The 28,000-nt window shown below is 55.5% G+C and overlaps 14 protein-coding genes across 14 annotated transcripts; 6 read left to right on the top strand and 8 right to left on the bottom strand.

Moving 5' to 3' along the window:
- Positions 1 to 148: 148 nt before the first annotated feature.
- On the bottom strand, positions 149 to 4,375 carry LTR77_003481 (uncharacterized protein; the record flags this gene model as incomplete). The annotated part of the gene is made up of 1 exon (XM_064800738.1): positions 149 to 4,375. One exon carries the CDS (start codon positions 4,373 to 4,375, stop codon positions 149 to 151), a length of 4,227 nt encoding a protein of 1,408 aa, XP_064660689.1.
- Positions 4,376 to 4,839: 464 nt separating this feature from the next.
- On the bottom strand, positions 4,840 to 5,988 carry LTR77_003480 (uncharacterized protein; the record flags this gene model as incomplete). Its single annotated transcript, XM_064800737.1, has 1 exon — positions 4,840 to 5,988. The coding sequence occupies one exon, from the start codon at positions 5,986 to 5,988 to the stop codon at positions 4,840 to 4,842; it is 1,149 nt and encodes a 382-aa protein (XP_064660688.1).
- Positions 5,989 to 6,341: 353 nt separating this feature from the next.
- On the top strand, positions 6,342 to 6,518 carry LTR77_003479 (uncharacterized protein; the record flags this gene model as incomplete). The annotated part of the gene is made up of 1 exon (XM_064800736.1): positions 6,342 to 6,518. The coding sequence occupies one exon, from the start codon at positions 6,342 to 6,344 to the stop codon at positions 6,516 to 6,518; it is 177 nt and encodes a 58-aa protein (XP_064660687.1).
- A 51-nt stretch (positions 6,519 to 6,569) lies between these two features.
- LTR77_003478 (uncharacterized protein) lies at positions 6,570 to 8,142 on the top strand (the record flags this gene model as incomplete). Its single annotated transcript, XM_064800735.1, has 2 exons — positions 6,570 to 6,607; positions 6,663 to 8,142. The coding sequence occupies 2 exons, from the start codon at positions 6,570 to 6,572 to the stop codon at positions 8,140 to 8,142; spliced, it is 1,518 nt and encodes a 505-aa protein (XP_064660686.1).
- Positions 8,143 to 8,963: 821 nt separating this feature from the next.
- LTR77_003477 (uncharacterized protein) lies at positions 8,964 to 9,475 on the bottom strand (the record flags this gene model as incomplete). The annotated part of the gene is made up of 2 exons (XM_064800734.1): positions 8,964 to 9,211; positions 9,265 to 9,475. The coding sequence occupies 2 exons, from the start codon at positions 9,473 to 9,475 to the stop codon at positions 8,964 to 8,966; spliced, it is 459 nt and encodes a 152-aa protein (XP_064660685.1).
- Positions 9,476 to 10,223: 748 nt separating this feature from the next.
- On the bottom strand, positions 10,224 to 10,550 carry LTR77_003476 (uncharacterized protein; the record flags this gene model as incomplete). Its single annotated transcript, XM_064800733.1, has 2 exons — positions 10,224 to 10,318; positions 10,391 to 10,550. The coding sequence occupies 2 exons, from the start codon at positions 10,548 to 10,550 to the stop codon at positions 10,224 to 10,226; spliced, it is 255 nt and encodes an 84-aa protein (XP_064660684.1).
- A 203-nt stretch (positions 10,551 to 10,753) lies between these two features.
- NOP7 (mRNA-binding ribosome synthesis protein nop7) lies at positions 10,754 to 12,823 on the top strand (the record flags this gene model as incomplete). Its single annotated transcript, XM_064800732.1, has 1 exon — positions 10,754 to 12,823. One exon carries the CDS (start codon positions 10,754 to 10,756, stop codon positions 12,821 to 12,823), a length of 2,070 nt encoding a protein of 689 aa, XP_064660683.1.
- Positions 12,824 to 13,071: 248 nt separating this feature from the next.
- Positions 13,072 to 14,751, top strand: LTR77_003474 (uncharacterized protein; the record flags this gene model as incomplete). Its single annotated transcript, XM_064800731.1, has 5 exons — positions 13,072 to 13,204; positions 13,259 to 13,469; positions 13,520 to 13,814; positions 13,869 to 14,538; positions 14,594 to 14,751. 5 exons carry the CDS (start codon positions 13,072 to 13,074, stop codon positions 14,749 to 14,751), a joined length of 1,467 nt encoding a protein of 488 aa, XP_064660682.1.
- A 6-nt stretch (positions 14,752 to 14,757) lies between these two features.
- Positions 14,758 to 18,028, bottom strand: ISM1 (isoleucine-tRNA ligase; the record flags this gene model as incomplete). Its single annotated transcript, XM_064800730.1, has 2 exons — positions 14,758 to 17,312; positions 17,365 to 18,028. The coding sequence occupies 2 exons, from the start codon at positions 18,026 to 18,028 to the stop codon at positions 14,758 to 14,760; spliced, it is 3,219 nt and encodes a 1,072-aa protein (XP_064660681.1).
- A 328-nt stretch (positions 18,029 to 18,356) lies between these two features.
- LTR77_003472 (uncharacterized protein) lies at positions 18,357 to 20,443 on the bottom strand (the record flags this gene model as incomplete). The annotated part of the gene is made up of 2 exons (XM_064800729.1): positions 18,357 to 18,772; positions 18,826 to 20,443. The coding sequence occupies 2 exons, from the start codon at positions 20,441 to 20,443 to the stop codon at positions 18,357 to 18,359; spliced, it is 2,034 nt and encodes a 677-aa protein (XP_064660680.1).
- Positions 20,444 to 20,659: 216 nt separating this feature from the next.
- Positions 20,660 to 22,701, bottom strand: LTR77_003471 (uncharacterized protein; the record flags this gene model as incomplete). Its single annotated transcript, XM_064800728.1, has 2 exons — positions 20,660 to 22,148; positions 22,214 to 22,701. 2 exons carry the CDS (start codon positions 22,699 to 22,701, stop codon positions 20,660 to 20,662), a joined length of 1,977 nt encoding a protein of 658 aa, XP_064660679.1.
- An 877-nt stretch (positions 22,702 to 23,578) lies between these two features.
- Positions 23,579 to 24,549, top strand: LTR77_003470 (uncharacterized protein; the record flags this gene model as incomplete). Its single annotated transcript, XM_064800727.1, has 3 exons — positions 23,579 to 23,669; positions 23,735 to 24,229; positions 24,290 to 24,549. 3 exons carry the CDS (start codon positions 23,579 to 23,581, stop codon positions 24,547 to 24,549), a joined length of 846 nt encoding a protein of 281 aa, XP_064660678.1.
- Positions 24,550 to 25,316: 767 nt separating this feature from the next.
- Positions 25,317 to 26,725, bottom strand: LTR77_003469 (uncharacterized protein; the record flags this gene model as incomplete). Its single annotated transcript, XM_064800726.1, has 2 exons — positions 25,317 to 26,470; positions 26,527 to 26,725. The coding sequence occupies 2 exons, from the start codon at positions 26,723 to 26,725 to the stop codon at positions 25,317 to 25,319; spliced, it is 1,353 nt and encodes a 450-aa protein (XP_064660677.1).
- A 488-nt stretch (positions 26,726 to 27,213) lies between these two features.
- On the top strand, positions 27,214 to 27,939 carry LTR77_003468 (uncharacterized protein; the record flags this gene model as incomplete). Its single annotated transcript, XM_064800725.1, has 1 exon — positions 27,214 to 27,939. One exon carries the CDS (start codon positions 27,214 to 27,216, stop codon positions 27,937 to 27,939), a length of 726 nt encoding a protein of 241 aa, XP_064660676.1.
- Positions 27,940 to 28,000: the final 61 nt, after the last annotated feature.

Below are 28,000 nucleotides of genomic sequence, written 5' to 3'. Positions count from 1 at the left end.
GAGTCAAAAACGAATGCCTCGAAGTTTTTGAAGTAGAAGATACGAAATCGATCAATCCTAGATATCCCTCAAACACTCCTACGATCCAATCTGTACCATGCCCCCCAGGGTACCCTTCAACGCCATCCCATCTCGAGCGAAACACAATCTACTTCCCCCCATTCCAGAACGTCAACCTCCGAGTTTTCGTCTTATCCTTGCCCGGCAGATCAAGCTTCCGAACGCGATTCATAGGCGCGGTCTGCTGCACAATCATACCCGGTCCCTTCAGATACGCCGGCGTCACCGGCGAACTTCCCTCTTCGCCGCTGTTCTCCTTGTCCATTACCGAGACATCCTTGATTGGCGTGAAGTCTTCTTCAGCTTCTTCGGCCCTCTTTCCGGGCGATTCAGCAACGAGTTTGAGGGAGGAGCGGCCAAATGAGCTGGCGCGGCCAGAACTGCTCTTCCGGTCGCGGACGATGTTGCCACCGATGTTCAGCAGCGCAGACGGCTCCATGCTCTTGCGTCTGCGTCGGCCGCCTCGTGGGATCTCAGCGACATCGACGGCGTACGCTTCGTCCGACTCGTCCATGCGAGCACCTTCGTTGTCGCAGTCGCTGACCCAGCGGCTGTTGACGCAGTGAACGATCGGACCAGAACCTTTCTCCTCGGCTGTCTTGTTGTTGAGGCGGACTCGCTGGAGGGTAGTCGGCGAGCCGTCTTTGAAGATAACGTGGGTGACCCGCTCGCTCCATGCTTTAGTTGTTTTTGCTCCAAGGCGGTGCAGGAGCGCAACGAAGGGTGCTGAGGCAGATGCGCCTTCAAGTGTGAAGACTTCGACGAGAGCGACGACACTGCGGAGTGGTTCTGCTGGGTGAGGAGTCATTGGCTCTTGTGCTGGTGTCGTGGCCGGTGCTTTCAGCGGTGTCTTGATGGGAGTGTGTGAAGCTCGAGGAGTGCTGCCTTTCAGTGCAGCTTTCCGTAGGGAGTCAGACTTCTGTGCGGTAGCTGGACGCTTGCGAGGTGATGTCTTCGTCGGCGTCCGGAAGCGAACAGGTCCTGCCAGGGTCTTCGCTTGGTCTGCGTAGCCATTGCGTAGATTCATACGTGGATACCGCTCACCTGGCGCGGCGACTGGTGTTGCAACTGGTGTGGACTCCACCTCTGGAATGACAGAATCAACCTCAGCCTTCTCCGGCGCTTCTTCAGCTTTCGAAGTCTCAATGACCGAGGGCTTGGGATTCAAAGCAGTCACGCGCCCAGAAGTCGCCCGATGGAAGGTCTCTCGGCGCTTCGCAGGCTTCTCTGCAGGCGTTTGAAACCGCGCTGGTGCAGCGACCGTTTGCGCATGACTACCGTCGTACTGCCGTGGAGCAGCCTTCGGTGTGGCAACAACATCCGCAGCCTTCGGCTCCTCGAGCACATTCGGCTTCGGATTAAACGTAGTCACTCGTCCCGAAGTCGCCCTGTGGAACGTCTCGCGCCTCTTCGCAGGCTTTTCCGTCGGGTCACGGAATCTCGCAGGTGCAGCCACGGTCTGAGCATGATCCTCATAGTCCTGCCTCGGTGCACGGCGAGGAAACCGCTCCTTCGGCGTGGCCACCGACGTCTCCGCATGCTCTTCGTAGTCCTGCCTCGGCGCAAGTCGAGGAAAGCGCTCCTTAGGCTTAGCCACCGGCGTCTTAGCTGGTGATTGTACCGTAGGGATTGCAGTTGACGGAGCACGACTCATGCTTGGCCTGCTCTTGACTGGTGTGGTAGCCGTAGAACCAGCGCGAGATCTAGACCACCAGTGATCCGAGAATGGGTTGACGACCCTTGGCATGCTGGCGCCATCTGAGGTGTTTGGTCGACTGCCGGCTTTGAAAGGTGTCTGATGGCTGATCGCAGGCAAAGACTTGCGCCTTGCGTCGAACGCAAAGGTTGGCAGGGCGTAGTGCGGCAATTCTTCATCAGCAATCGCTTCCTCTGCAGGTGGCTCTTCTTCGGGTCGTGGTCTCGTCTGCGTTTGAGCAAGATCGAGGTCAAACATGTCTGTATCGTCTGTCGACGAGTTCGCGCTATCATCTTCATCCCCAGGTATAGCAGCAGCTGCGGTGGTTTCTTCAAGACCAGCCTCCTCCATTTCATCTTCTGCTGCCTGCGTTTCGGCCGGTGAGCTGGGAGTAGCCTCTGCACCGGCATGCTCTTCGGCTTCTTGCTCTAGTTGTGCCAAATCTGCCAAGTTCAAAGCTTCCGTCGGCTCAGTGAGCGCAGCCATATCAATGTAGTCGCTCAAGTTCATGGTCTGGCGCCGGGACTCACGCTCTTGGGTGGCTACATCTAGCTCAGCGGGCATCGAAGCATCGACGTCGATCTCCATGGCTTTTCGACCAGCGGTATTGTCCTCATCATCGGCTTGCGACGGTGGTGCACCCTCGTATGCCTGTTCCTCGTTTGAAGTTGCAGACGCTGCGTTGCGAGCACCGCTGAACAGATCATCGAAATTGACAGTAATGGCAGTATCCTGCTTAGAAGGGTTTTGCCAGTCAACCGCTTTGATGGCGGACGCCGGTGCTGGTGCCTCATGATCACTGAGTGACTCGTTCCCATCTTCCGTCTCGTTGGCAGCATCGTCCGACATCTCGTGGTCATCCAGTCCAAGTCCAAGTGCTGATCGGTTGATGATAACCGTATCTTCCGTCTCGAACGAGTCGCTAGGTGTAATGGAGTTAGATCCTTCCTCGTCTTCGATATCTTCTTCAGCCTCATCTTCTTCCTGAAGGCTAGCATCATCCACAAGCATAGTTTCATCAGGATCTTGCTCGATCTGAGCAGGGGCGATGAAACCCTCTTCTTCAATGCCATGCGAAGTGATCATCTGGCCAGGCTCATCATTTTCTTCAGCGTCCGTGATCGACTCAGGTGGCGACTGGAGTTGCAACGGTGCGTCAGAAGCAGTCGCTGGGGTGGACGGCACCGATGGCTCGACCTCGTGCTCGTCTTCTGGCTCGTCCATGGGAATAATATTCTCGTCGACAACAAAAGATGGCTCGTCTTCCTCCTCCGCGATAGACTCTTCTTGCATCGGAAACGCTGGAGCGCCCTCACGCAGGTCGCGGAATACCATCGCCCTGCTGCCACCTCTCGCGACAGTCATGGGCCTAACCTCAGAGGATGGAGGAACCGGCTTGCAGTATGGCTTCTGAGTCTGTGGCGTACCTTTCTGGGATCCAAGCACAGCATAGCGGCGAGCGGGAGTTTGCAGGCGTTGCTCCTCTTCGTACTTGCGGATGGTGCGTTGAACTGAGGAGAGGTAGCGGGCTTCTGCATCTGCGCTTCCTCGCTTCAAGGGCGTCTTAGGCCCACACAGCTCGTCCTCAGAGGCTCCTTCATCGGTGTTTTCGGCTTCGTCTTGAGCGGAAACAGATGCAGTGTCGTTCATCTCTTCGTCCTTCTCCGGACCTTCCTGGTCGAAGCTTCGCAGCGTGGAGTCATTTGGAGTAGTTGGCCTGGAGCTCAGAGATGCCTCGCTCTCCTCCTTTGCAGACTGCTGCTTCCTCGTCTGCGCTGGCGTGGGCTTGGTTTTCGCTGGAGTACTTGCGAGCACCGCAACATCATCGTCCTCGTCGAAAGCCGCTTCCAAGTCTGGGAGTTCAGCGTTCTCGTCTGAGACTGTCCTTTTCCTTGTAGTTGCATTGGTCTGCACAGGAGCTTTCGCCGGTGCAGCCGTGACCACTCGCTTTCCGTTTCTAGTCGTACGCGTAGCAGGCTTAGACACTTGCGTGATCTTCTTAGGACTCAACGGTTGTGCCTTGGCTGCTGTCGCTCGAGTGCCACGGGTCGCCTTCGGTGCAGGTGCTGGTAGAACAGGTGCTTTCTCGACAGGTTCGGCTCCTCTCTTGCCTCTCACGGAGCCGGCCTTGGTGGAATTCGCGGGTTTCGGTTCTTCCACTGCAGACTTTACTTCATTCATCGCAGGTGCAGCTCTTTTCCCGCGCAGCGTGCTGGCCTTCGTAGCTCTTGTCGCTCTCGGCTGCTCGACTTCCTCCTCTACTGTCTCCTCTTCAAGCGGTGCAGCGGCCTTCCTGCCCCTCACAGAACCCGCCTTTGTCGCCTTGGCCGGCTTCGCGTCCTCAACGTCCTCCTTCGCAGTCGCTGCATCCTTCTTCGGCCGACCAGGTCCCCTTTTCCCGCCCTTCGCAGGCTGCTCCTCCGCATCCACCTCAACCTCCAGTTGCCTCCCCTTTGCAGCTCTTCCATTGCTTAAAGTCTCCGGTTTCGCAGCAGTCTTCGTAGCGGCCTTCGCAGCAGTCGCCTTCCGAACCGGCTTCTTCTTGAGCATCGTCTCGTGATCCGAGGCCAGCTCGTCGTCTTCGGGGTCCTTTTGGACCATTCGTCGTGTGGCTACCATGTCTGCTAAAGTACTGTCGTCGTTTGCATGACAGAGAAAGGACGAAGTTCTGGTGTTTCTGGGAAGGAAAGAGCGTGTTTACTCTTGTCAACATTGGGAAGGCGCTAGTGGCTTATCGACTGCGGGGATGTTCGAGCTTAATTTCTGGTCACGTGGTCGACTTGGAAAGTCAATGGAATAGATCGACTCTTGCTCGTAATGTGGAGAAAGAGATTGGTCGTAGATGCTGTACAGTTTTGATACATAGCGCTATGCCATCAAATTAGCAGTAGGCGACTTCTCGTCCCCCCATACGAACGACGTCTGCTCCATCGAGCGCGGCGAGATCCTCACTAGTGAGATCGCATGCGTGTTGCATGACAGCTTCGCATGGCGGCAAAGGTGCGTGATCGTCGGACGTCCGTGGCAGTCAAGTCGTTGAGCGGCGCGATCGTGTCCTTCTGACCAACCCGGCAAGATCCTACTCACCACACCCGACACAACACCATCCCCCCAACCCTCCTCTCCGCGCACTCCCTCACCTCCATCACCCCCAAGTCCGTACTCACAGCCATACACTCCCCCACCTGCGTCAACGGCTTGATCTCCCCCTTCGCCGCCGCGTGACCCCTCGTCAATCCTCCCAAATCTCTCGCGTTCAGCCATATTCGCTTCGTAGGCTTCGACAGCATCGTCGCTTTCCGTAGGACTGGCATGTTGTCCCAGTACTTTAGTCCCAGCCATAATCTTCGTGACGCGCGATTTGCTTGCGTAACTACGCCTTCGCTCTCCAGATCCCAGGGATCTTGTTGCGTAGGTGGTGGAGGTGGGTTGAAAGGTTGGTTTGGTATAGGAACACCCATGGGGTTGATTGTGAGGCCGTCTCGGGCGAGGTCGCGGGTCGTGCGCAGGCTGTTCTGGGGTCCAGCGAAGTAGCGAAGCGTAGGGGCTGAGAAGCCTTCTCGGAGGATGCGCTCGCGCAGCTTCATTGCTTGCTGATTTCGGTGGTCACGCCGGGCGCCTGCTCTATTCCGCTCATCCGCGTTGGGGTTGTCACTTTGATATTCGTAATCGTAGTTGTCGGGGTACCATCTCTGCACTTCCTCTTGTGCACTGTTGAGAAGGGTGGCGTGGTTTTGGAGGAAGGAGATTGACATCTCGTCCATGCCTTCATCTTGTAACTGCTCCAAACGCTTGTTTCCGTGGCGCATGAGGAAGTTGGCGGCTACATTACTCCATCCTTCATGTTCAAGTTGGGCTGCGCTTTTTAATCGCTCCTCCATTGCGAATGTGATGGCTTCATCATTAAATCCCTCCTCTCGTAGTATCGCCGCTGTCACCGGTCCCGGTCCATCGACGACTCTCTGCAATGCGCTCTCCGGGCTGTGCATGCTCCCGTCTCCATGTTGATGTGGATGCGATGATATGTTGTTGCTATCCCTCATGCCTGGAGGAAAGCATGACGCGGGTGGTGAAGGCCCGCCGAGTTTGACCTGGGAGAGGAAGCCCTGCTTGTGGAGGAGCAGCGAGAGTGAGAGATGCAGTTTCGAGTACGGTATTGATGTGAGGCCGAGTCGTGCGAGCGAGGCGTTCTGGAGGTGCGAGCAGACGTGGGAGAGGTTGACGAGGGACATGTTGGTGGAGTGGCCCGGAGGCCGGGTGGTTGGTAGAGATACACTCTAGTTGGAGCGTATTGTTGACCGTAATGAGATCAGTCCGGGTGCTCAATATGAATCCAATGACCGGGGGATTGCGGTCAGTATTCCTGTCCGTCTCGTTGTCAATCGAAGGGCCATCCTCGATGCACGTCTCGGAAGTGTCTTTCTCGCCGCACCTTCCTCTCCCAAACTGCCCCAATTGCCTCTTCTGATTGGAAGGTGAATTTAGTCACGTGCGCTGTTAACCGCCATCCAAGATTGCCCGGTGGAGCTTGAGCTGCACCACCAGCGCGTGGCAGCAGGATGGCGACCAGAAATAGCTGCAGCAGATGCTCTATGCGCTGCTATTCGAGTTGGCCTATAAGTCGCTCGCCCTCGTGGTCACCGTCTGGGTCGCCCAGTTCCTGACCTCGCAGTATTTGGAAGCCCTGGTCGAGTTCACCCGGATCTACATCAACGTGATCGATCTGTTGTATGCTGATAGACAGGCACCGTTGAGGGCATAGGATAATCAAAAGGGCATATACTGAAGGACAACCTCTGCCGGGAAGAACAAGATGCCTGCTGGACCGGGCGATACTCACCTGGTCACGCTGTAGGTTGGGGACAGACTCATTAGAACAACGAGAGCATGCTGACGGAACGGATAGCTTCACCGATGCACATTACTACTTCTCAGCTCCCTCGTTGAAACCACAACATCACCGCTTCAGCAGAGGCTCCTATCTTTACCTCTATCACAACGCTTCGGAGAACAGGACGAAAATCGAGATAGCGAACCACGCCGGTACCGCGGATCAAGATGCGTTCTCTGGTTCTTTCGATCATCTGTCACGAGTGACATACTCGTACAAGCAGCCAACACTGTTTTCAGTGACGATCGATGGGGGGAGTATACAAGGTCACGACCAATGGCACCTGCCCAGCTACAACGAGAGGAACCAGCAGAAGTATCTGTACAAGATAAATATGCTAGATCTGTATTTATGGACCGAGAAGGATGCGTCGACGTTCTTAGGCCACTTGAAGAGCGTCGTCCCAGCCGAGAAGTTGGAGATCAAAGATGCTCCCGCAAAGCTGCAGACACCTGCGGAGCACAGAGATTCCATGAGTCCTGTCGTGCAGCAATTGGAGAAGACGGCGATCGGTGCCCAGTTCCCTCCGCGAGCTGAGAGTACGACTTCATCTCATTCAATACCTGGCCCTCCTTTAGGTCTGCAGACGTCCTCTACACCAGCTCAGCCTACTCCGATGGCATATAACCCTGCCGCGCCAGCCGCACCGGAGCCCATCGCTTACCGCGAGAAGACGCCTCCACCTCTAGATTCAGACGCCGGCAACGGCTTGACAAATCCTGGCCAATACAGCTCTTATCCACAGCAGCAGTATGCGAATGTCCCTAACACCTTCCAGAGCTCAGGTCAACCAACGCCTCAGCAGTCGTTCTTCTCTGGTCCTCCTGGCCAGCCAGCCCGTCACTCAAGTATGAGCTTCCCAGGCCCACCCTCCCAAGGTACGCCACCTCAACGCACCGCATCTGGCATTGGGTCTTTGCCGCCTCCGCCTCCGCCGCCAGGTAGTGGTCCTTCGCCACAGCCGTACAACCCATCCTTCGCTCCTCCACCAGGTAACGGCCTCCCACAAGCAACGTCACCACCACCCACTCAGACGAGCTTTAACCGGCAGTCCTCATATGGTGGCCTACCTGGACAAACACAGTACGCCAGCTATCCCTCGTCAACTCCCTCATTCGGTCCCTCCGCTCTCGCCTCCCCTGGTCTCCCAGGCACACCCGGCTACCAGCAACACAACGGCCCACCCACTCCCTCCGCGCCGCCTGCTTACTCTTCTGGTCCGCAGCAATATCAGCCCGGCCAGCAGCAACAGTTCGGCTACAGCAGCTACTCCTACTCCCAACAACAACCCGCGGACAGTAGCGCTGGACCCGGGACGTACGGTATTCACGGGCAAGTGTATCGCCCTACGGAGCAGGAGGCGCTGGCGCATGGGAAGCCTGCGGGGCCGCAGAGGCAGCAGAGCAGTGAAACTAGGAATAGGTTGGAGGGGAGGGTGACGCAGGTAGAAGCCGGGGTGGGCAAGTTTATGAAGCGGTTGGATAAGCTGTGGTAGATTCTAAGGCTGGGCCATCAGGGGATGCCGTGGTCCAGATGGATGAGGGACTAGGTCATAATGTAGATACGATTGGTCAGACGAAGAATGATTGGCTACCAACAAGATCACACTACCTTATGTTCGTGTACCCGGTCATACCAATGTGATACCACAGTGACACCAGGTCATACCGGCCTGCAGGTGGGAGAAGTCCTCCGATCTTCGACCTCGTGAACACCTCTCCACTCATTGGCTCCAAAGCATCTCGCGCTAGTGAATGTTCACTGACCCCGAACTAGCCATTGCTAACCCCATCTCTCACCCTTCACTGATCCCGGCAAAACCCCGACCTCGCGCTCCCCGCCCAAAAACTTAGAAGGAGAAGCGGCCCACAGCGTCCAGGCCGAAGAACCTGGCTCCAAAGCCCGCCAAGACCAGCGACCTGGCTGAGGTGCCTCCTCCGAGACGCGAAGTGCTCGATTATGAGCCGAATCTTGACGATTCTCGATTTTGGAGAAGAGGCAACAACGTCCGGGACAAGTTTTGGACTTCGAGAGGAGGTGGGTGAGGGCGTCTTGTCGATTGATGCCGCTTCTCGAAGAGCGATAGGGTTTGTAGAAGGAACGACGGCGACTTCGAACTCAGGACGAAATGACATTAGCTAGCGGCGGCTGTTTCCAGCCAATGAGCGATCGTGGATCGTCTGCGTGAGATGATGTTGCGCTCTTCTCGTGGCCTCTCCGTGGCTGAAGCAGCTCAATTTACCAGATCTGTAGATCTGCAGAGGTGCAACTTTCCTTGTGACAATGCTTTTTGGTACTGCTATTGTTCGAAAAGATCTATATCTGCTTGATCTCCTTTCCTACCCCCTCAGGCCTCTCAGCCTCCCACTCATCCCTCAGCACGGCGTACAGCGTATCCGTCAATATGATGAGTAAAGCCAAGTTCCAGACCAGCGTAATGGCGTAGAAGAAGTTGGCGTTACCTGAGCCGGCGTAGATCCAGAGATGGTGGAACGCTGGACCGAGCAGCATGCAGTAGAGTAGGGCTGCGATTGCTGGGAAAGTGTAGCGGTGGGTCGAGGACACTGCAAATCAGTTGTCAGCGGCATCGAAGCGTATCGGAGATGTCAGAACGTACACTCAAAGACATGCCCAAGCAGACAAACAGAACTCAACCAAGCGCCCACAGCCCCGACATTAGCGTATGGCTCAAACACCGCAATCGCTCCCATCATCAACACTACCGCTGCCAACGGCTGCTTGCGTAGTCGCAGCGCCAAGGGCACACTGTAGGACAGCATATGTAGCCAGAAGACGCCGAGGAAGAACGAGCGGAATGCGTCGAACATTTCGATGAAGAAGTACCACCAGAGGCCTGGGTTGGGTGTGAGGTCCGGGAGCTGGAGGGGCGTGAGGTAGACGGAGGGGATAAATTGGAGGGAAGGGAGGAGGAGGGCGGAGAGACCGAGGAGGAGGGTGAGGGTCGCGAAGAAGACGAGGGTAAGTTGGACTGCGAAGGGGAGGGCGGAGGGCAGGGTTCGCTGGTCCAGGGTGGCCTTTGCATTCGCCTTCTGGTCGTTGGTGGACTCTGTGGACGTCGCTTCTTGCTGGCAGAGGCGGCCGTAGCACAGTAGGCCGATCGGTGGCAGCAAGAAAGCCGGATGCAGGCTCAAGTAGCTAGCGACTGCCAGTGCGAAGGCTGACGTGGGCGTCCGTGCCTCGCATGCGTGTTTGACGCTGAGCAGAACGAAGAAGGTCGTGAAGACCGTGGTTGGTCGGCCAAGGCAAGTCAAAAGGGTCAATGGGTTGAAGAGGTAGCTACGGTCGTTAGCTTGAGACTCCCATCTCGGTTGAGGGATCCACCTACACAGCCGCCACAGATACTGGCTTCCATGTCCGTTCCGCTCTCGGCGACTTGTATACCAGAGAAACAGGTGCCGCGCCAGATGCAGCGATGTGGTACAGTGTGTCTGCGGAGAGGACATCAAGGGCCGTGTAGACCAGGATGCTGGCCAGGCTGCCGATCAAGGTACTTGGACTGGGTAGGAAAGAGAAGAACGAGAGCAAGAGCGGCGCCTACAGCATGTTCAGTACTTTTCACTCAAGCAGCTTCATGGTCTTGCTAACCTGGTGGAAGATGCCGCCATCGTACGGATCGAGTCCTCGTTCGTAGAGGAACAAGCCTTCCTGCACTGCACCCGCTCAGCTACTGCCCATGCTTGACCATACTGTGTTCATGCTAGAATACTGTGCATATCACGTACATCTCTTGAAGCTGTTTACTGGCGTCGAGATCTCTACTCGTCCAGCTAGAAGTTCGTGAAGTCCTGGGAAGGTCACCGCAAGGAGGATGCGCAGAGCAGCGGCCGAGGTGTAGAGGACTGTCTTCGGGTGGTCATTGTAGACCTTTGTGATCGCTTCCATGGCCTTGTGTCCTTTGCCCGCATCATGTGTCTGCCTTTGTCGTCTCGCCTTCAACTCTGCTTCGTGTAGTGTGTCAACTCACTCCCGCGGTGAAGCTTCCTATTTGGGACTGGCACGCCTGAGCGAAATCTTGGCGATCATCTGAAAATCTAGGCCTCTGCGACTCTTGCAACTTCTCTTTACAACCAACAAAGCTCACCACAATGGGCCGAGAAAAGAAGAGAGGCACGTCGGGGGCGACGAAGAACTACCTCACCCGCTCTCAGGCGGTGCGCAAACTGCAGATCTCCCTCGCCGACTTCAGACGACTATGCATTTTCAAGGGCATCTACCCACGCGAACCTCGATCGAAGAAGCGAGTGTCGAAATCTTCAACGCCCAGCACGACCTTCTACTACGCCAAAGACATCCAGTACCTCCTCCACGAACCGCTCCTCAACAAGTTCCGCGACCAAAAGGCGCTTGCGAAGAAGATTTCTAAGGCATTGGGTCGTAACGAAGTCAGCGATGCCTCCAGATTGGAACGGAACCTCAAGCCGCGCATGCGACTGGATCACATCATCAAGGAGAGGTACCCAACATTCGTGGACGCCTTGAGAGATCTCGACGACGCTCTATCCATGCTCTTTCTGTTCGCCAACCTTCCTTCGACTGCTGAGGTCCCGGCAAATATAATTGCTAAGTGTCAGAGACTCACGCTGGAGTTCGAGCACTACCTCATCCGCACGCACAGCCTTCGAAAGAGCTTTCTGTCAATCAAGGGTATCTACTACCAGGCGACCATTCAAGGCCAGGATATATTATGGCTTGTGCCGTACCGATTCGTGCAAAGAACCGGCGCGGATGTGGACTACAGGATTATGGCGACCTTTGTGGAGTTCTACACCACGCTGCTAGGGTTTGTGAACTTTAGACTATACACGAGCATTGGTCTGGTCTACCCGCCTACATTCGATCTGAAATCAGAGGAGCAGGGAGCTGAGCTTGGTGCTTTCCAGCTTGAGGCGCAGAACGGCGAAGAACAACAGCCGGCTGATAATGAGGTGGACGCAGAGACGAACGAGAAGGCTCAGGCTGAGGCAGACCGACTGCTATCATTACCAGCAGAGCCGCAGCGCGATGAGGAAGAACAGGCGGAGGCTGATGTCGAGGACATAGAAGCGAACCAAGCAAGTGCTCTGGATCAGTTCGCCTCAATCGATGAGAAGGCGGACACGCTATTACAGCCGTCAGCAACCGCTGACTCGGCGACGGCCGGCAAGCTTTTCGAAACCTTCACGGTGTTCCTGTCGAGAGAAACACCTCGGCATTCACTGGAGTTCATCCTGAAAGCCTTCGGCTGCAAGCGTGTGGGCTGGGACAGCAGCTTAGGGGAGCCGGGAGCGTACTGCGCCGAGGACGACAAGCGCATCACGCATCAGATAGTCGACCGGCCTGATCTGCCCTTACCATCTCCGCCACTTACCGACGGCGAGACTGACATGGACGTGGACGAGGTGGACGGTGTAGTGACGAAGAGGGCTAACGAGCGTGTGCCCGGCAGGATCTATGTCCAGCCGCAGTGGGTTTGGGACTCTATCAACGCCGGGCAGCTGCAACGGCCGGATCTCTATGCGCCTGGTGCCACCTTGCCACCTCATCTGAGTCCGTGGGTCAAGCCGAAGAAGGGCGACTACGATCCTACTCTCTCACTTGCGGCGCAGGAGACCGCCGCTGAAGCGGAGATGGAGGACGAGGAGGATATAGTGGATGAGGGCAGTGGAGGAGAGGAAGTTGAGGGTGTACGTGGCGATGGCGAGGCGAGAGAGATGGAAGAGGAGCTGGACAAGGAAGAAGATGGCGGTATGGATGTCAACCTGGCAGGTTCTGAGGACGAGTCCGAAGGTGAGGTAGAAGTCAGCGGTGGCGCCGATGCAGACGAAGACGACGAATGGGGCGGCATCTCCGGCGACGAAGCCGAAGACGTAGGCGATTCTGCCGCTCGGCAAGCGCAGGCGGAACTCGAGGCTGAGGCGCTGGGTAAGGCGCCAGTACAGGCTGGCACTACCGAGAAGGAGAAGCGCAAGAGGGAGCGGGAGGTCGCACAGGCGAAGCGGGCACGAGAAGAGCGCGAACAGCAGGAACAGGTTGAGCGGCAGAAGATGATGATGCCGAGACGGAAGAGGAAGGTGTACGAGAAGATGGTATACTCGAATGCGCGGAAGGACGAGGAGGCGGAGAAGCTGAGGGCGAAGAGGAGGAAGATCGAACGTGGTGGTGCTGCGAAGAGCTGATGATGGGACGACTCATGTCAATCATCTATGTCTGGACGGAATAGGAAGGCATTAAGATCGACAAACTGGCCGCATACAGTAGCTCCGACTTCGGCGATATTCGGTCAATGACTTCCACTTTCACGACATCAATCATTCACTTTTTCTCAACCCGCGTCTTCCTCTGAGCTTTGGTGATACACTGCTTTTCATTCGTCGGCGTCGTTTCGTTGTGTTTACCCTGGCCGTGTCGGCGTCAGAACATCAATATGGAATTCCAAAAACTCATATCAACACAAGAAATCAAAAAGCACAACCACACTCAAGACTGCTGGATCGTAATCGAAGACGCAGTATGGGACGTGACCGCCTTCGCCCCCGAGCATCCGGGCGGCGCAAACTGTACCTCTCCATCACCAATAACCACCACAATTGATCACTGACCCAAAGATCTAGTTCTTTTGAAATACGGCGGCCACGATGCAACGAAAGGCTATTCGGAATACCACAGCCCTTCCGTGGTGAAGGACAATCTACCGCTCGAATGTTTCAAAGGCAATCTCGACCGCTCAACGATCGATTCGTCTTGGGCACCGGTGGTGGCGGAGAATGCGGCCCTGAAGGTCGAGGAGGGCGAGAAGACGCCGTTGAGTAGTATTATCAATGCGTGCGTTATCCACTCCTCTAGCACAGGCCGTGAGTGCTGATACATCGTAGTTACGATTTCGAAGAGGCCGCGCAGAAGCATGCGTCGAAGAAGACTTTCGCCTTCTACTCTACTGCCGCGACGGATTGCTGGTCTCGAGATATGAATCAGGAAATGTATAAACGAATCTGGTTCCGGCCGCGGGTGATGAAGGATGTGACGAACATTGACACCTCGACGACTATGCTGGGTATACCGCTCGCCGTGCCGCTCTTCATTTGTCCCACGGGTTTAGCCAAAATGATCCACCCAGACGGCGAGAAAGCATTGGCGAGAGCGGCGAAGTCGACCGGCATCCTCGAGATTGTAAGTATGAACATACCAACCTTGAAACGCAACTTGCTAAAGCAGTCCCACCAGCTCTCAACCTCCGCCTCCCACCCCCTCCCCGACATCCTCTCCGAAGCCCCCAACCACCCCTTCCTCTTCCAACTCTACATGAACAAAGACCGCCAAAAGTCCGCGTCTCTGATCAAACAAGTATCCGCCAACCCCCAAATCCGCGCCATCTTCCTCACGGTCGACGCCGCCGGTCGCGGCAAGCGCGAATCCGACGAACGTCTCGCCGTGGACGAAATCGTGATAAACCCCGTCACTGGCCAGCGCGCGGAGACGGACAAGAAGGGTGGCGGGCTGACGCGAATGATGGGGAGTTATATCGATCAGAGCCTGACGTGGGAGGATATCAAGTGGATTCGTACTTTGACTGATCTGCCGATCGTGCTGAAAGGGATCACGAACGCTGAGGATGCGAAGATGGCGATGCAGTATGGTGTCGAGGGGATTATTCTGAGCAACCATGGTGGAAGGAACTTGGACTATGCGCCGCCGGCGATTTTGCTGTTGCTGGAGATGCATAAGTGCTGTCCTGATGTGTTTGAGCGGATGGAAGTGTTTGTTGATGGCGGGATCAGGAGAGGCGGGGATATTGTTAAGGCGATGTGTTTGGGAGCCAAGGCGGTGGGCATTGGGAGAACGTTTTTGTACTCGTTGAATTATGGGACGGAGGGGGCGGAGCATCTTGTTGAAAGTGAGTTGATCGACTGTTTGAGTGAGTGAGGAAGACGCTAACATCTTTAATGTAGTCCTAAAGGATGAGATGGAGAGCGTGATGAAGCTGATTGGTGTAAAGAATTTGTCTGAAGTTCATCCGGGTCTCGTCAACACACTCGATGTGGACCATCTGGTACCTTCGACGCCCGACCACCCATATGCTAAATGGCGGCCACAGCCTCGACTATAAGTGCAATCAAGGAGTCGAACGGCCTTGCTCCTCCAAGACATCCCGACACCTCCCACATGGCTGATCAGCGTCTGCGGCGGTGTACTTCCAGCAACGAACACACTTGTGATGATCTGGCGGCATCACGACCACCTTCCCGAGCTCTTCCTGTCCAGTGATGCGGAACTCCTGCTCATCCTTCCACGATTTCTCGGGATCAGCAGGATACTGTGCACCCGCGTGTAGAGACGCCTGGCTGACCACCAGAAGATCCGCCAGCTCACCGTTGCGCTCCCACTGTCCAATGTGGTTCCGAGCCGCGGAGTACGTAGTCGCAGGTAGATGCACGTCAACTCTGCACGCAAGGCCGCTGCGCAGGTTGCCGGCCTGCCTTGCATCTTCCTGCACAAGCTTGACGGCCATACTTAGAGATTTGAATATATCCAATCCTTTCTCCACATTCTCAGCATCGTCTGGAGCCGCGGGCTCTACACTCGTCCATACTCGTCTCAGCGGATGCAAGTGATCCTGCATTCCTGCCGGGCGATGCTCCCATACTTCTTCGACCAGGTGCGGTGTGATAGGTCCAAGCATTCTCAGCAACCCATCGAAGATGGTTTTGAGCACCGCTTGCGTCCGCGACCGCACTTCTCTCGAACCGGCGTACATGGCGTCCTTGATGACTTCGAAGTAGAACGCTGATAGGTCTGCGCTGATGAAGACATTGATGTCGTTCACTGCTTTGTAAAACTTGTACTTGTCGTTCGCCTGCCAAACCTCGCGTTCAGTCTTGGCAAGTTGGTGGAGAACTGCTCGGTCTGCGAAGGTGAGGGTGCTGGTATGCTTATCTAGTGTGGAGGTATGCGAGTCATAGTCCGCCAATACACCCAACAGGAACTTGAAGGTGACTCTATACTTCTGTAAAGCCTGTTGTACGCTCTGGAGCACTGGTGCGGAGATGCTAACATCTCTCGTGTAGTCGCTGCCTGCAACCCAGAGGCGTAGCGCATCTGGTCCCATGGCATCGTACTTCGGCGTCTGGTCATTCGCAGGCGCAGTATCGGCAATTTTGCCTTTACCTCGTTGCTTCCGCGGCTTGATGGGAGGCAGAAGTGAGCCGTCGAGTATCTGGTCAGGAGAGATAACATTGCCGAGACTCTTGCTCATCTTCCTGCCATCCGCGTCAAGGGCGAACCCATGGGTGATAAGGGTGGAGAAAGGCGCGGTCGAGAGGTCACCATCTTTGGCGTCCCGAGTGGCAACATGGGTGAGCAAACTGCTCTGGAACCAGCCACGGTGCTGGTCGGTGCCTTCGAGGTAGACATCGCTGATCGGCATTCCTTCTCTTGCCAGGCCGTTGAGCGTTGTCCAAGTAGTGCCTGAGTCGAACCACACATCCATGGTGTCTTTGCCTCTGACCCAAGGACCTCCGGTCAGAGATGAGTGAAGCCAGGCAAGGTCGTCAAGTGGGTCAGAGAACCAAGCATCCGTGCCTTTCTGCTTCATAGTCTCAACGATATGCTCGATACTCTCGTCACTGATGCACACCTCCCCAGTGTCCCGATGGTAAAGCGCCGGGATCGGCACGCCCCAGGCTCGTTGCCGCGAGATACACCACTGACTTCTCCCTTCCACAAAGCTCTTCAGCCTCGTCTTGCCGCTTTCAGGAATAAATGAGACGTCTTCCAAGGCGAGCATGGCGCGGTGCTTGATGGCCGAGACGTCCGCGAACCATTGAGCAGTCGCTCTTACGATTACAGGCTGCTTCGTCCGCCAGTCGATCGGGTTTTTGTGCACGAACTCATGTGTCGCGAGAACAAGCGAGCCCTGATGAGCATGGTGCCACCAGGAATCTTTCTGTAAGTGGTCCTTCGGGTTGCTGAGGATATCAATAACAGCCTTCACGCCGTCCGTCTGCACGTCCAAGCCGTTCAGCAGATCACTGCCACGGAAGGCTTCTCCAGTGAAGTTGCCATCATCGTCCACCGGTGCCAGAACGCCTCCATCGTACTCCTTTTGCCAAGCTTGGTAGTCTTCCATGCCATGACCAGGCGCCATGTGGACAATTCCGGTGCCGGAGCTGGACGTCACGAAGCTTGCTTCGAGAATTTCCGACTCGGTGCGTTGGAAAGGATTGTACAGAGATGCTCTCGCGTCGTGAAGCTCCTTGCCTAGTAGGTTTCCAACCACCACCTTAGCAGTAGTGCCCTCGGGCAGGAATGTTAATACGTGTTCGACCCGATCTTGCGCTATGAGAAGCAAATCATGCGTATTCTCCTTTTCACCGGGAAGAAAGAAGGCGACGACGGAGTAAAGCAGCTCTGCATTGACGGCAATAGCCTGGTTCGCAGGCAATGTCCATGGCGTGGTGGTCCAGATCAAAGCACTGAGGGTAAAGTCATCGCGGTCTTTCTGTTCTAGCTCGGGATGCTGCTCTAGTACCGTAGGAAAGCTTGTAAATGGCATTTTGACAAAAGCTGCGGTGCACTTGTGGTTGTCATCATACTCCAGCTCGGCTTCAGCAAGCGCAGTGCGTGATGAAGGTGACCAGTAGACCGGTCTGTGATCGCGAGAGACAAGACCTACCTTTGACTTAGCATCTTCGCTGGGTCTTGAGCGTGACATATCTCCTACCTCTGCGGACCATCTCTTTGAAGACGTTCAACTGCTCGACCTCAAAGTCCAGGTCCATGGTCTTGTATGGTGTATCCCACTCGCCCATCACACCCCATCCTCGAAAGCTGGCCCTTTGCTTCTCAATCGTCTCGCTCGCTAGCTTCCTGGCCACGCTCCTGATGCCTGATGCACTCATGTCGGCGCCAGTAGCTACGGCTGCCTCCTCCTGCTTCGGCGCATCTTTCAGCACACTCGCTTGCTCTGTCTGCGTCTTCTGCGCTTGCAGAGCCTTGAGCTCAATCGGTAGGCCATGGCAATCCCAGCCAGGCCGGTAGTGTACCCGCTTGCCTTTCGCCAGCTGCCATCTCAGAACCAGGTCTTTGAGGACCTTGTTCAGCGCATGCCCAACATGCACCGGCCCGTTGGCGTAAGGCGGGCCATCGTGGAGGATGAACTCGTTGTTCACCTTGTTAGACTGTCCTCTGTCCACATGAGCCGGCCTCTTGGCTCGTTGCCAGGCATATAGATCATCGGCGCATCGTTTTCGGTACTGCTCGAGCTGTTCCGCGGTTGGTCGCGCTGGGAAGGCTGAGCGTGGGAGCGCAAGAGTCTCGGACCATTTGATACCGGAGGCGTTCTGTGCAGCGGCTCTTAGTATTCGTGTCGGCGACAACAGGGGCATGCTCGAGCCCAAAGGAGCGGATGAGCGTTCGATGGACGCGAGACGTGATGTTCAAGCATTCAATCCCAGAAGTTTTTGGCTTACTAGCGGCACTCTTTTGGTCTCCATCTTCATGTCTCGAGCTCCTCCAATATCCTTCTTGCTATTAACCAACAAGACCTATCGAATGTCGGGGCTCAATTTTGTATATATGTAGGGTCTTTGTATATACAGTCATATCATCCAGCCGTCTCAGGCGTCCAACGGACGACAAGATGACTCAATCCTCCAACACCACCTCGGTCTATACGTCTACATGTATCCTTCAGGCGACCATTATACTTACACTCTACAGCCTCGCCTCCCTCGGCTCACTCTCCACCTCCCTAAAGCGCCTGAAATACTCCAACGCCTCCGGATTCAACACCGTCGCGCTCGCCTTCACCTCCTTCCCACCCATCAACTGCTTCACCGGCGTCTCGACTTTCTTCCCATTAATCGTCGTAGGAATGTCCGGCACTTCTAGTACGAATTTTGGCACGTGTCTCGAGCTCAATGCGCCTCTGATGGCAGCTTTGATCTTGTTCCGTAAGTCTGGTGTGAGGCTGCGGCCGGGTATCATGACGAGGAAGAGGAAGACCTGCTCGTCGGTGTCTTGGGGTCGTCGGCGGCCGACGCAGAGGGAGTTGGAGATTTGCGTGTTGAAGGGAGCGGCTTCGACAATAGCGTAGATTTCGCCGGATCCAAAACGAATGCCTGATGGGTCTTGTTGGATGTTAGCAAGGCATTCTCAGTCCACGAGTCTAGGGAGATCTTACTCAATACGCCATCACTTCTTCCGTGCATGATCAAACCTCCAGTCTTCGGGTTTCGACTCAGCCAATCATGCTGCGCCCACACATCGATGTTGTCGAATCGCTCAAAGTAGCTCTCCAGATACCGCTTGTTCCCTTCATCGCCCCAGAAGAAGCAGGGCATGCTCGGGAATGGCTTCCGCACGATCATCTCGCCGGCTTCACCACTACCTAGTATGCTGTCACCAGTGTTCGGGTCTGCGATATCGACGTCCATGCCGAGACCGAACAGTTGCATCTCGCCTGCATGTATGGGCGCCGTCGAGTCCGCAGCGATCAAAGAAGTACAGGTATCAGTTCCACCAGCCGTATTGCAAAGATGGATATGCTGCGGCATAGACCTGTAAAACCACTTATACTGCTCCGCCGACAGCGTCGCGCCAGTGGTGTACACAATCCGTAAGCTGTTGAGGTCAAACTCATCCTTCGGCACCGCCTTGCTCATCTCCACTTCCAGCAGATACCGCGGACTCGTGCCAAAGTACGTCACGCGGTATTTCTGGATCATCCGTAGAAGCAGCTTAGTGTCCGGATACATGGGTGAGCCGTTGTAGACGATCGTTTTCGCGCCGCAGGCGAAGTAGCCGCACATCACGTTGAAGACGACCCAAGAGGTGGAGGAGTACTGCAGGATGACATCTTTGGGTGTGGTGGAGTTGTGCACGACGGCGATTTTCTTGAGCTGGATGATGATGCCGTGGTGATGGACGATGCACTTCGGCGCGCCAGTCGTCCCGCTCGAGTAGCAAATGACCAGCGGGTGGTTGAACGGCACCTTTTCAAACCTCAACGGATCATCTGGGTTGGCCTTTTGCAGAAAGTCTTGGACCGTAGGAAAGGCCTCCTGCTCCGACACAACAGGACAAACATACGTCTCGGGCTTCGGACTGAGCCTCGACAAGATCTCCTTCACCTTCCCCACAGTACTCACCGTCTTGCCCTTGTATACCGTATCGCTGTCCGCGAACAGAATACTCGGCGTGACCTGCTGCAGCCTTGACACGCACCCCTCCACGCCCAGGTCCGGCGATATGGACGTGAAGATCGCTCCAATCGTAGCAGTGGCATGATAGATAACCATAGCCCACACCCCAGTAGCAACAAGCGCAGCGACGCGATCCCCCTTCTTAATCCCAGATCGCCGCAGCGCAGACGACAGGAGCCGTACCTTCTCCCGGAACTGATGCCAGGTCAAGAGCTCTCCATCCTCCTTATCCAGATCCATGCCCTCTGTGATCCCAACGAGCGCAACAGCGTCCGGATCCGGGTTCGAAAAAAGAGCATTCTCAGCGTAATTAAAGTCGTTCAGTCCAGGGAAAAAATCCGGGTTCCTCGACATCGGCACCGTGTCATCGTAGGCCTTTTTCATGCCCTCTGGTAAGTCCGGTTTCAGGCCTAGCCAGCCGTAGAGGTCGATCCAGAATTCCTGCGGATGCTGGACGCTCCATTGTTGGAGTTCGACGGATGTTTTGAGGTTGGCGTTGAACTTTTGGTTGATGTGGCGGCGGTAGGAGGAGATGGGCATCTGGTCTGGATTTTGAGGGGTCCATACTTTTTCTGGTGTTTTGTGAGGGTCGTTCATTGTGGGGATGTTCTATGGTGGCGGTATGGCGAAGAATAGATGGCATGGAGGTGTTTGGATGCATGTTGCATGCATGTTGTCGGTCAGCCGAGGTCGGACCTCTTTCGCCCGAGGAGGAGCGCAGCGCAGGTGGTTTGAATCGATCTTGGGTATCTCATGCTATCAACACATCCTATGTCCAATGCTCCGTCATTATCACTACGTTTGTTACACATCTCACGTCATATCTTCCCACCTCGCCCGTCTCGCCATCCTGCCAAAACTGTCCATGTACGGCTCCGACTCAAGAGGACCCTCCAACCACGGCAGATACCCATCCGCACAGCCACTGAACGTCACTTTCTTCTGCTTTCCCATGTAGAAGTGGTCGAAGTGTTTGTGCATCGCGTCCTTCAAGTTCTTCACATCGCCCTTCGGATGCAGTGCTCCCCATGGCCGGGTACACGTTGAGCCCACACAGGCCTTCAGAGTGAGCAGAAGCGCATCGATCCGGGACACCAGTCGGTTGATATCGTAGCCAGAGACTTCCAGCGGTTGCACACGGCCTTCAGCGAGCAAGTTGTCCATCTGGTAAGGATCGTTCTTCATGTCGTACAGCTCATGTTCGTTGGAGCACCAGACGGTGTACGTGAGATCGTGGTGGTCGTCAATGAGGCGGACAGATTTCCAGGTGTTGTTTGGACCCATCATGCCAGTCAGACCAGGGCTGGGAACTAACGCACTCCCATTCGGGGTGTGGATGCCTTCGAAGATTGCCGGGCCCCAGAATTCGACGTTGACATGTTCGCTGCTTCGAGGGGAGGTGTCCTGCATGTCGGTGGTAACTGGGATCGGCTCGCCATCAAAGTCATCACGCAGTGGGATGCCGGCAAGCTTGAAGAGAGTCGGGACAATATCTGTGTGCGTTGTAGCGTATGAGACAGTCTTGCCCTTCTCGACGCCAGGACCACGAACGAAGAACGGGATGTTGATGTCCGTTTCCAGATTGCAAGTCTTTCCTGGTGGGAGTCTATGCTGGCCGATGTGATAGCCGTTGTCAGTCGTGTAGATGAGGTAGGTGTTCTCCCGTATATCAGGATGCTCATCCAACCACCCCACTATCGACTCGATCAAATCGTCGACAGCCTGCAGTGCCTGGATTCGAGCACGATAGAACCCGTCGTTGTAGCTGACGACGGTCTCATTCTGCTTCTCAAGAGACCTGATGAAGCCGCCACCACTGTATACGTCAGGATTGAAGTTTGGCGTGCGAGGAACCTTCAGATCCGGATACAGGTGCTTGTGGCGATCAGCAGGAACGGGATCGTAGAAAGCTACACCACCATCTTCAGCGTGCAGTGTCTCAGCGTGGGGACCGACAGGAGCGACACCGAGGAAGAATGGTGCTTCCCTAACCAAAGCGTCATTCAGGAACCCAACCGCACTCGAAGCGATGATGTCAGTCGAGTACTCTCCCGGATTTTGTTGCGGTTCCTCCTGATCCCGCTGCGTCGTCGAGTTATAGTAGACGTACGTTCCAGGGTCAATTAGGAAGTTCGTGCCCGTCCAGCCCTTTGGATACGGCTGATTGTACGTTGCCGTCGAGTGGCCGTTCATCAGCTTGCCAGTGTAGTACGTGTGATAGCCGGCTTCCTGAAGCCAGACCGGCAAGTACTGTTCGTTCCAGCCTTCAGTCACGAACTTGGTATAACCACCATACGGCAGGCTGTAGAAACGAAATCATTAGCAAGCGTTCCAACCAATAGGTAACTTCTCGTATGGCAGACTTACGAGACGTCTGTCACATTCGTGTTATGAGCAGCTTTCCCAGTCAACAAGGAAACCCTCGACGGACAGCAAATCGATATGGTGCAGTAATGTCGAGAGTAGAAGCTTCCTTCAGCCGCAAAATGCTTCTGCACTGCCGGCTGATAGTCGATCGAGTTCATGTGCAAGTCCTGGTCGTCGGTCATGATGAAAATGAAGTTGGGCTGGTTGGTCAGCCCTGAATTCGCAGACATCGTCGCAGGCCTCGAGACAGGACTGATGTTGTTTGCATAGCTGTCCAAGAGGTATCGGTAGATCGAGAAGTCGCAGAGTTTGGTGAACAGGTGGAACAGGAGCAAGAGCGGCCACCACATGATTGCCATCTTGAACGATGAGTGTCGAGGTTTCTTCTGTTGGATATGGTGCGGATTCTGACCATGATATAGGCCTGCTTCGACCTGCTTATTATATAGATTTTCCATCTTGTCGCCTTCCCATGTGAGTTCGTCCATAGTCAGCAAGGCTTCGGAACTCTACTGAACACAGCCAATTCAGAGGCTCTCATAGCAAACTTCAGCCCACTGATTACTCTAGCACTAGCAATCGAGGATGAATGTCATTAGAATACCAATGATCGGGCGGATGTTGAGAGTCTTCGAGAGAACAGTCTTGATTCCTGGAGTCCTTCTGAGCACGGAGCACGCCATCCAAGGATCCATCGCGTGAAGTCCACGGTGTCTTGGCATTCACCTCGTCTCTTCGTCCGAACATTTTAAACTAATAAACCATATCATTCCGAGTCAAGGGCACGCTGAATAACTAAACGCCAGAACAGTCCCGTTCGAGAGTCCCACAAAGCATGCAAGGAGGCACTGTGAGCTCATCTATCCAACGGTTATCGCGGAGCTTGGCGTGCAGCAAATCGACTGGAAGGATGGCGGCGCTCTAGGTCTGCTGCACGGCATACAGCTACAGCATATCCAGCTGCACCTCATCCTGACAGCCAAGGACGTTTGAACGACTGCCGTATGCGTACCAAGGCTGTGATGCTAGCCGGGAGACTTGTGGACCTGGCCGACGTGCTGGTTGCAGCTGGCTCGAGCATGCATGCGTTGGCAGAGCTGCTGAAGGCCTTGGAACGCCCTCCCTATAGAAGTCGTGGTGGGTAGCACGTACTTGTACTATTCCCATCAGCTTCTGCCCTGCATTTGCACGTGTTCTATAGAACTTCTGCTGCGTGTTGCTCTCACGTTTCTGAAGCCCATCGCTCCTTCCCTCAAGCCAAACCCCCCCTTGCTTTTCCAACCTCACCTCACACCTCACTACTTCTTATCATCTCACTCGCGACCTTTGCTACCCAAACGCCCAAGCACGAAAGACAGCGCCAAAATGTCGTTCATGTCGAAGCTCGCCGACAAGCTCGGTGACGTGATGAAGGAGAAGCTCACTACCAAGGACGACAAAGGACATAACGAGCACAGTAAGAACATAAAACCTGAAGGCGTTGTCCTGACATGTGACCGCATGAGACTCACACAATCCCAGGCAAACCACACGGAAGCTCCCACGACCAGCACTACGGCGACAGCTCATACGCCTCCCACCAGAGCTACGAACAACCTCACTACGAACAGCAGTCCCACTACGAGCAACAATCCCACTACGGCGCACCGCCACCATCCGACAACCTCCCACCCGGCTGGATCAAACAATGGGACCCCGCCAGCCAGCGCTACTACTACGTCGAGCAAGCGACCGGCCGCACGCAATGGGAGCCTCCGTACGGTGCGTCTTCAGGTCATAGGTACGGTCACGATGAGCATGGCCAGCAGCATGGCATGTTCGAGGGCGGCCACGGGTACGGCGAACACGAGAGGGGCCATGGAGGTGGCGAATACGATCCCCATGGCGGACATGGCTACGGCACCTACCCTCCGGGCCAGCACGTGCAGAAGGACAGCCACGGCAACGTGATCGCTGCGGGGGTTGGTGGAGCGGCGGTGGGAGCTATCGGTGGTGCTATGTTGGCGCATGAGATGGGTGCGTAATCCTCTACCCTTCAAAACTCTACTACCATGCTCACCATGATATGAAATACAGGCGAAGAAAGCTCCGACGAAGAAGGCCACGCCACCACCACCGCGGCTCCCGAAGCACACCCAGCCCCACCCCCGGAAGTCCCAGAAGACGTCTCCAGCAGCGACGAGGAAGAAGTCGAAGAGGCGCAGGAGGATGTCGACGAAGCGCAGGAGGAGGTAGCGGAAGCGAGCAGCGAGAGCGATCGGGAATCGGCGCAGGAGGAGTTGGAGGAGGCGCAGGAGGAGCTAGATGAGGCCGAGGAAGAGGCGTATGACGACTGATGCATCTTGAGCCGGCAGTGGCTTGCAAGAAGAGGATGCGGTTGAGCTTTGTGTGCTTTCTGTTGTGGAATGTGCTATCATCGAGTGTGACCCGAAAGGTCTGGTCAGAAGAAAGCCGTCGATAGCAAAGTCGAATGCACTACCATCTGACTGATCAGCACTGCCCTCATATTACTCGAAAAATGCCAAGGGAGGCCTTGCAGCCAAATTGTAACAGTGGAGAAGCAGGATTAGGTGATCCAAAGAGAACATCGATTGCAGTCTACACCCAGCTATCTCATTCAAAGAGACCTATGCAAATGCCTCACCTCAGCCTACCTCCAGCAATATCCCAGCTTGAAGGATAAAATGACCGGGAAGGCAGAACATCCAAAGGCGGCCTGAAGAACGCAGCAAAAGCAAGCCTGAGCACCTCACCGCATCACATCGACATCTCCATATCGACTCATTCCTCTGTGCATTCAGGTGTCCCCCTTGTATCAGGTCCCGTAATGATCGTGTACCCATGCCTTTACCTCCTTGAGTGGGTCCACGGCTTTGGTGATCTCGACGCTTTTCACTCATGCGGTCCGGTAGAAGGAGGCTTCCAGGTTGATGCTTCGGGTGTCCGATATGCACCGTGACCTCGCTTCAAAGTAGAGCGCTTGCTGGCGGTCATCATCGCACGACTGTGGTTTCATCTCCTTTCGAGCGCACTCATGGTGTCCGTCCTCGGCAATGATTGTGTGATCTTCATCTCGCCCATTCATAGGGCCTCCGTTCGTCCATCAAGTCGGAACCCACAGCTTGCGTCCACCTCTGCCGGTGTACCCACTGCCTCGTGGGCGAATGAATGAGTTCGGGTCGATCTGACTGGGCATGGCTGGCTCCATACGTGCTTGAGGCGCGAAGCCACCGCGTCCTGGTCCAGCAAAGTTCCCACGACCACGAGGACCGCCGCGGAAGTTGCCGCGCACATTTCCACGAGGCGCAAATTGGGAAGCGACTTGGCCGGGGAGGTAGTTTGGGCGAGGCGAGTGCGGCGCAACCTTGGGTATGTTCGTGTTCGTCGTCTGCATGGTGGCCGAGTTGCGACGACCGAAGACATCTGGGTCGATCACGTTCTGCTGTGGCTGTTGCTTCGGCATCATGGCGGCTGGTGCCTTTGGTGGCGACCTGTTGGGAGAGGTAGCTTGGTTTCCGTAGCCCTTGTTCTGTCCGTTCGTCGCCGTCTGAGTGGGGTTCTCGCGCTGCAGCACCATCTGCCTGTTCTTGAAGTCTCGGTCCTCCCTGCTGATCGCATCACGCAACTGCTCGAGGCGCTTAGTCTTTATCTCAAAGCCTTTCGCATAGTTGACCTTGCTGGGATCATTGCAGAGGAAGATGAACGACTCGAGCGCGGCGACTGGGTTCTCCTCTTGGTGGATGCGCCAGAGGATGTAGTTGAACAGTGGCTGAAGACGCTGCGGCACCGTATCGCTGGTTGCACCGCTTGGTTCGATCACTGCGGACGCAGGCTTCACCGGGGAAGAGAGGGGCTTGGCGGGACTTGTGGGTGGCGAGTCTGCGCTGATGCTGGAGCGCTGGGAGAGCATCGAGGAGGGTGAGAGTGAGCGGCTGCCATTGGATGCCATTGAGCTTGCCGGTGTCTTGCGCGTGACATCCGCCAGAGTCAACTTGCTCATATCCTCATCCGCGGCTGTGTCAACCTCTGCTTCCGGCTCTTGTTCGAAGTCGTCGAGTGCGTCCGTCTCTGAGAAGAGAGTCCGAGGCACCGCAAACTTCTCGACATCCGACCACTTCTCAAACCAGTCTTCTGCGCCTTGCAGTGCGATCAGGTTCGCCTGCCTCGAGGTCGCATCGTCCAGCCAGCGCAGCGTCTCGCACACATCCTCGCCGTGTCTGTTCTGGGCGCCCTTCTGCTTGCTTAGCTGTTCCAGTGCTGTTCACGTTGTCAGCGCATACTCCCATACCCCATATGTCTACTGTGTCGCCTACCGTGAAGCGGCACAAAGAGCCTGATCTGCCCATTATTTACCCACTGCCGAATACCATTCCTCGTGCTCTTCTTCACGCCCGCCACCAGCGCGCTGTCGTCGACGATGCAGTTGAAGATCTTCCTTTCTGCCGGGCCGGTTGGGCGCATATGCGGCGAGGCGCCGTGCTGCGAGTTCGGACGTAGTCTGCCGCCGCGCATGTTGCCGGCTTGTTGTGACGTCTGCGAGCGAGAGTGAGATTGTTGTGTGCGCGCGCTTACCAGTAAGCGAATGAAAGATTGGTGAAGTGTGGGAAGCAAGCTTAATAATGGGGTTTGCGCGGTTGGTAGGAGAGACAAACCATGTGTGGGGAGTTGTTTGGTGTGTGTGAAGTTGGGATTGTTGGTGGAACTGAATGCTATTCACTGCATTGTCAGTTCAAGGTGCGGCTGGCGTCGCTCGTGGAAGGCTCGTAGGAGTCATGCTCCTGCTGCAGGTGTCGTCGATATGTGACTCGATAGTGAAGGCACGGGCAGCAAACATGGTCGGCAGGTGAATGGCAACATTGAAGAAAGGTCGGAGGAATGACGAGCGCCGGTATGACCACTTTGGTGGGGTTTTCTTAGCGCAAGTCCGAATGCGGCAGTTGCGGAAGATGCCGTGAAAACATATGAAAGAGGCAGGACAATTTCGCCCACCAACTTCTGATATGCCCACCATCCTGATATCAGGCGCCGCCAATGGGCTCGGGGCTGCCTTCGTGGAGGCATACAGGTCGCAGCCAGAGACCAGAATCATCGCCATTGACAGAAGTCCGCTGAAAACTCCTCACGACAATGTACACTGCCATACCGTCGACATAGCGGATGAAGACTCGGTCAATGCCTTCGCTCAAGACATCAAAGGTCACCCTATAGATCTGGTAATCCACTCCGCCGGCATCCGAGGTCTCGTACCGAGCGCGGAAGACCGGCATCCAAACAATGTCGCCGCCTGCGAGACGATGGAGGTAATGGACGCAGCAACCATGACCAGGACCTTCCAAATCAACGCACTGGGAACATTTCAACTCTTTCGAGCCATCCTGTCTAATCTCAAGGCAGCCTCCAATTCAAAAGTCATCGTCATGTCATCCCGGATGGGCTCAATCGGCAACAATCAAGTACCCAACAAGGACGCCGGCAGCGCCTACGCCTACCGAGCTTCCAAGGCGGCGCTGAATACCATTGTCCGCTCGTTTGCGGCGGATGTGCCGGAGGTCTGCTTCATTCTCTGCCATCCAGGCCGAGTCGAGACCAAGCTGGTGCGATGCAAAGAGGAAGGCGCCATCACCGCGGAGGAGAGCGTGCAGTCCCTCCTCCCACTTATCGAGCGATGGCGCAAAGACGACAGTGGCAAGTTCTACGACCGCTTTGGCGAGACGATACAGTGGTAGACATCAACGACAGTGGTAGGCAGCAACTACAGCAATAGACATAGAAATAGAAACAGTGGCA

This window comes from Saxophila tyrrhenica (genome assembly GCF_035928015.1).
Source record: "Saxophila tyrrhenica strain CCFEE 5935 chromosome Unknown scaffold_5, whole genome shotgun sequence".
NCBI classification, from domain to species: domain Eukaryota; kingdom Fungi; phylum Ascomycota; class Dothideomycetes; order Mycosphaerellales; family Extremaceae; genus Saxophila; species Saxophila tyrrhenica.
The sequence above is the reverse complement of the archived record's forward strand: the minus strand, read 5'-3'. Positions and strand labels throughout refer to the sequence as shown.